Genomic DNA, 6,580 nt, shown 5'->3' with positions numbered 1-6,580 from the left:
GGAAGATCATCCATCATCAATTTGACGTTTATGAGTGGTCGCCTGCACCGGATCGCAACTTGCAAGGTTTGTGGATTTTATACAAACAGTGATCACCAGGCTATATTGATCACACTGGATACGCCTACAAGAAAGAACAGTTCTCGATGGAGAACCAACAGCTGCAACACGAAGACTTTCGATGGCGCCGCGTTCACTTTAATACTAGAGGACGAGTGTGAATTGAAAGGGTCAGCTGAGGAAAAGGCGCGTACACTAACCTCTTTTATATCTGGAGCTTGTGACGCAGCTATGACCACTGGTGGACGGATACTATTGACGATCTTCGCCGGTGTTGCAACCAAGCAAGAAGACGTTACCAGGGAGCGAGACGTCTACCGGAGTTTTCAGTGCTTCAAGAAGAGTTTAAGAGAGCTAGAAGGAACCTCCGATAAGCCATTAAAGAAAGCAAATGGCGGTGCTGGAGAGAACTCTGTGATGAGGTTGATGCAGACCCGTGGGTAGACCTTACAAAATAGCGCTTAAGAAACTTTGTAAAGGCACAATGCAGCTCCCCACGAGATCGAATGTTGTAGACAGTATTGTCAGAACACTATTCCCTGAACAGGCAATACTACTGAATGTATAGACAATACGGATTTTCCACAAATCGCGCAGGAAGAGTTAGAGGACATCGCCTTGGACCTACAACATGGCAAGGCACCAGGATTGGACGGAATTCTGAATGTGGCCCTGAAGGTGGCTCTCAGGAAAAGGTCAGATATTTTCATCGATCTCTTCAGTTCTTGTATTCGTGAAGGCTCAATCCCGAAACCTTGGAAGAGACAGCGCCTCGTACTTATTCCAAAGAGTAAGGGAAGACTGGAAGACCCGTCAACCTATCGTCCAATTTGCTTATTGGATACTATGGGTAAGGCATTCGAGAAAATCCTTTCCCTCAGGCTACAAGAGTTCATGGAGGGAGTTAATGGCCTCTCACGGGCTCAATTCGGATTTCGTAAAGAGCGATCCACAATAGATGCTGTTGGATTGCTAGTCGAGATGGCCCGCACAGCAATTGCAGGAGCAAGGTGGAGGAGGGGTGCTAAGTGTTATGCAGCATTCATCACTCTAGACGTTAAGAATGCTTTTAACACTGCAAGATGGACCTGCATAATAGATGCCCTACGGACTATGGCGGTACTAGCCTATCTTATGAGAGTTCTTACAGACTACTTCAAAGATAGAGTTGTGTTTTACTTTTCAGACCTTGGCCAAAGAAGATATGAGGTGACTGGTGGTGTCCCACAGGGCTCGGTATTAGGGCCTCTTCTGTGGAACGTCATGAACAACGCAATCTTTAAATTGACATTGCCAGAGGGAGCCACAGTTGTGGGATTCGCAGATGACGTTGCAGTTGTAGTTGTGGAGAAGTACTTGGAAGAAGTTACCCTCATCGCTAACCAGGCTGTTGCTACGGTACGAGGTTGGCTGTCTTCGGTAGGCCTACAACTTGCAGATCACAAGACCGAGGTTCACCTAGTAACTAGCACATAGACTGAGTCTATCACTGTCACGGTTGGTAGGCACGAAATTCGTTCCCAGTCTAGCTTAAAATACCTAGGAGTCATGATCGATGCACGTCTCCGCTTTAATCTTCACACGGAGTATATCAGTGCCAAATTTTCTAAAGTAGCATCCTTTTGTCACGCCTTATGCCAAATGTCGGAGGTCCCAAAGAAAGTAGCTGAAGGCTTCTTGCTACTGTTGTCCCCTCCATTATGTTATAAGCAGCCCCGATTTGGAAACAAGCGATGGCTACCATATCATACAGGAGACAGATAGTTTCAGTTTACCGCAGAGCTTGTTTAAGGACAGTTAGCGCTTTTCGAACTGTTTCCAACGAAGCGGTGTGTGTGATAGCCCGAATGCCACCTGTGGAACTCCTTGTTGAAGAAAGAAGCAGGCACTATGGAAGACACTTGCACTAGTCCAGAGAAGAAGAGTGAAAAATAACCATCGACCAGTGGCAGGAGTGTTGGGAGGCTGCAGATTCCGGGAGGTGGACTCACAGGTTAATACCCGATGTGGGCAAGTGGTATGGTCGCCAGCATGGTGATGTGGATTTTTACATAACCCAATTCAACACCTGACATGGATGCTTAAGAGCCTACCAGTACCGCTTCAAACTGGACAACACCGCAGAATGCCCTGGATGCCAGACTGTCGAGGAAACCGCGGAGCACGTGTTTTTCACTTGCACTCGCTTTGCAGCAGAAAAAAGTGAATTGGAGAGAGAGTGTGGAGGACGCATCACTCCAGAAAACGTGGTGAGCTATATGCTCCTCTCAGACCAGCATTGGAACGCAGTGAAGAGATTCACCACAGTCGTTTTTAAGAGGTTGAGAGAGGATGAGAGGGCTAGAAGACGTTAGTAGCATGGAAACGTAAACCCATGCGAAGAAAGCGAGGCGGCACTCAGCCAGTTCTCTCCATGAAGTAATGCCTAGCGGCGGTCCCGTGGAGAGGAATGAACAAGTGTAGGGCGGTGGTTTTAGTGGGTAAAACTCCCACACATGGATATGTACGGGCCTATCCGTGTCTTTTGAAGATTTCCCCGACCCTCGTAATAAAAAAAAAAACACACACCTTAATGATCTATTTGTAAACCATATTTCCGCATGATGCAAAAATGCTCATCACAAACCCCTACAGAGAGATTTGCGTTGTTAAGTAAACAGGCAATAACGCCATAGAACTTTGTGTGCAAGTGTTGTTAAAACCTAAATAAGCTTAATAAGCTCATAAGGCTACACCCCCTTCACCCTATCCATCCCTAAAAATTTTCCCATATGATCTCCACACTTCTAAGCACGCTTCCCTATTAACCCATCCACTTCTAAAGCCTTGTTACCATGGCACATAGTGGTTTCTTTATTGAATCTTAGTGAGCTAAATTGAAGAAAAAATTCTTCATAACCACTTAAAATTGCCCTAGATATCTAGAAGACTTAAAGGTGTGAGCATTTTCAAGAAAACAAATGGTGAAATTATTGGGAAAAATATATTGACATGAAATCCGCAAGTCATGGCTGACTGCTTGTTGCTGATACACAACTGTCACAAAATCCAGCTGAAAAGGCACTTGCCCTATATGATGACACCAAAATGACAAAAAGTACATAACTGTTCAGTAAATATTAACATACGGCCAATGTTTATCCAAATTATAACTGTTATGTAAAATATTAATTTAAATGTTATAAACAGTTAATATAAATGATCGACGCCTAACTATATTATATCAACCAGTATTATGACCCCTGGTCTACACTATATTAAAACCACTAATAATCCCACAATTCGTCAAGAGAGGGTATTTCAAATTCCAGGATTTGTTACATTTCCTCTTAAACCCTATGTTTGAAGATTAAAGAAGTGACTCTAGCACCTCATCCTCCCTCTAATGTTGGCAGAAAACAGTGCCAAAATATACAGTAAATGAGAAAACAACAAAACTTTAAATACAGCCAATGTATTAAGTCATCTTTAGTTAGTTTTAGTATCAGATATAAATCAAAGCCTGAGTTAGTTTTAGTATCAGGCATAAATTAAAACCTGATTAAGTTTTAGAATCAGGCATAAATCAAAACCTGAGTAAACCCTACAAAGAAAAAAATTCAACAAACCTGTAAAATATAATCTTTTTACAGAACACTGTAAATTATTTCAAGATCAGGAAGTAATTCATAAATTTTATTTTCACTAAATTCAAAATGAAAATCAAAAATGTCTAAAAACCAAGTTTTGGCTTGTCTATAGTTCAAGTACCAAGTGGGCCAGTCTAAGTATATGATTAGGCTTCCTAGTAAGTTTCATCACTGATTGTGAAAGTAGAATAAATATTTGTTAAGAGGAGTAATGTTATTTAAAAAATATGAGAAAAAATCAACAATGAAGTGATAAAGTTAGTACATTTGAATAAAACATTGAATGATCAAAAGAGATTCTAGTAAACATTTAATCAAAGCAAAAATTTTCTGTGAGATCAACAAAATTAGAATAGGGCTAAAGTAAACTTCCTAAATGTTAACAGGTATTAGAAAAAACAAATTGTACATTTATTTATTATATTTTAATCTAACTGAACCAAAAAAACAAATTATTGTAATTACCATCAGACTCTAGAATCAATCACTACTGTAAATGATAGATATAGATATTACTGTTAAGCAACAAATAACAATTACATTTTTATAAATATAAACTTTACTTAAAATAATTTTACCTAGTTCAGCTAAGAAAAATAAACAAATACTACCTTTGCAACAACAGAAACATAGCTGCCATTATGAGTTATAGCCGATAAATGCGTTAGGAAATCATGCTGAGGAATTCTCAAGTCATATAGCAATTTCCGTGAGGATAAATTCCAAACAAGAAGAGGCATTGGCTTTTGTGTTTCATCTCCACACACAAGAATCCTTTAACAATAATAAAATATTAACTAAAGAAAATAACCAGAAAAATCATTTGAAACTTTAATAGTAAGAAATAGTTAATTAAAATCATAATTGAAAATAATTATTGTACAATAATCCTTTAGGATAATAATGATAATAAGGGGGAAGTGATTTGTGTAGTTGCGGGGTGAGGTTTCATGATTCATCCTCAGGTTCTTAAGTACAGTATAACATTCATAAACTCACTCATAATACTTCCTAACTCTTACTTACTCACTCATAATATCACCCTTTGACATAAGTATGCAGAAATCATAAGACTGACAACATCAGGATCACAATCATTATCTCATTTGAGCTGGGAGACTGAACGACCTCCCTCATGATGAAGAAAATCCAACCACCAAAAGAGTAGGCCTTTTTTTTCAATTTCAATAAAACATTCTGATGGGGCAATCTTTTGCTAAACGACAGAAACTTATTTGTACTCACACAACTTGTTTGATAAAAAGAACTATTCCTTCTATAAACAGGTTCTTCCCAACAAATTACAGAGCATGTTAGACAAACAATAGCACCGATATGATCTGAAGTAGTGCTGAATACCATGGAAACCAACCAAGAAACCCAAACCAGGAGTCTATGAAAATAAATAGCCAAGTAGAAGATTCTATCCAAACACAATAGAATACCAGTGAGGAAGATAAAATTTAACAACAATTGGAACAATACTTTCAAGCATTCAATACTATATTGATTCAATACTAAAAATTGTATTAAATTAGTCAATGATGAAATTATGCAATTTATTAGTGTTGACCCAAATCTATGTAATTTGAGAAACTGGATTTATATTGAAAGATGAGTAGGGTCAAAAAATCTTGAAATTATTTAAGATAAGGCACCAACAAACAGTTCAGCCTTAAAATAAAAGGAAATATTGCAACAATGGAAGAGAAGACTAATGAACAAAATCGATGCTCTTATAATAATATTATTCTTTATTTATTCAGGGACGAATCCCTACTCAATAACATTACACAAAATAAAAATTGGAATTGGAAATAACGTTAAATCATAACATAACTTATAATAATAATAAATTGAAAAAAAAAATGAAATAATCATAATTAACAAAAAAGAGGAAATAATATTACTGTACATATTTAAAAATTTTAAATGAATACTAAGAACACCCATTTACATAAGAATAAAGGATAAAATAATATTTCTATTGAATATCTAAGAAAATAAGAAATAATATTCTATTTATAAATTTTGTTTGAAAACAAGAACATCAATTTCAATTCTTTTGGATCTAAATGGATATGAAGAGAAGGAATAGGCAGAATTTTAAGGTGGGAAGAGAACTGGAGTGATGGATGAAAGTAGGGATGGAATTCTATATGTTGGAGTATCTAATGTCTATGCGATCTAATGAAGATCTGTCAAAAGCCACTGTTCAGTGGTTTGTTGTATATAAATCTGAAGACTGAGAACAGGGTGCTGCATTAATGAATAGAGGATTTGAATTGAAGGAGATTGAAGAAGTATCATGGATGACAAAGATGATGATAGAAGACTTGTTAGAGGATGGATGCCAAGTGATGAAGTGTTCTGGATTGAAGTTACGATGTTCAATCAGGAGTGGGTGAAGAATCAGCAGTATAAAATATGAAATGGTTGTTGAGATTGTCTGGTGTGATTGGAAGAGAACTGATGACTTCTGGTAAAAATAACTTTTGGAATATTTACACTTGGATTCAGGGTCAGGAGTATTGGAGAGGCCGTAATTGATGGAATTATTGGAAAAAGTTACATCTCAATGGACAGAAGGATTGTAGGAGTTCAACGGGACATCACAAAGGGTCTGGAGCCTGGATATCACTTCTGCTCCTTTCTATGAGAATGATCCATATGAATATAAAAATTCATGATAATTCATAAATCCTAAATCCCTAAATTATTTACAAATTTATTGCACAAAATGATAAAAATTTGAGAATTAACTAACAAGATATTTGAATTTAGCATCACACTCAAGCATTCTTTACTGCATCTCTATCAGCAAAAATAATTATTTTTTGAGATAAATATATTTTTTTTCTATATAGGGAGATGGTCAGGGTTGCGGTCAA

The 6,580-nt window shown here is 37.3% G+C and overlaps 1 protein-coding gene across 1 annotated transcript in view; it reads right to left on the bottom strand.

Annotated features, from left to right (window-relative positions):
• Positions 1-6,580, bottom strand: part of LOC106692718 (NACHT and WD repeat domain-containing protein 2) — a 121,186-nt gene that overhangs the window by 16,932 nt on the left and 97,674 nt on the right. The window contains exon 25 of the mRNA XM_067053020.1: positions 4,301-4,463. Coding sequence (XP_066909121.1) covers positions 4,301-4,463 — 163 coding nt within the window. The remainder of the gene's footprint in view (positions 1-4,300; positions 4,464-6,580) is intronic.

Source organism: Halyomorpha halys, unplaced genomic scaffold (assembly GCF_000696795.3).
Source record: "Halyomorpha halys isolate HHAL.00 unplaced genomic scaffold, Hhal_1.1 Scaffold68.1, whole genome shotgun sequence".
NCBI lineage: Eukaryota > Metazoa > Arthropoda > Insecta > Hemiptera > Pentatomidae > Halyomorpha > Halyomorpha halys.
This window is presented reverse-complemented; position numbering and strand designations above follow the sequence as displayed.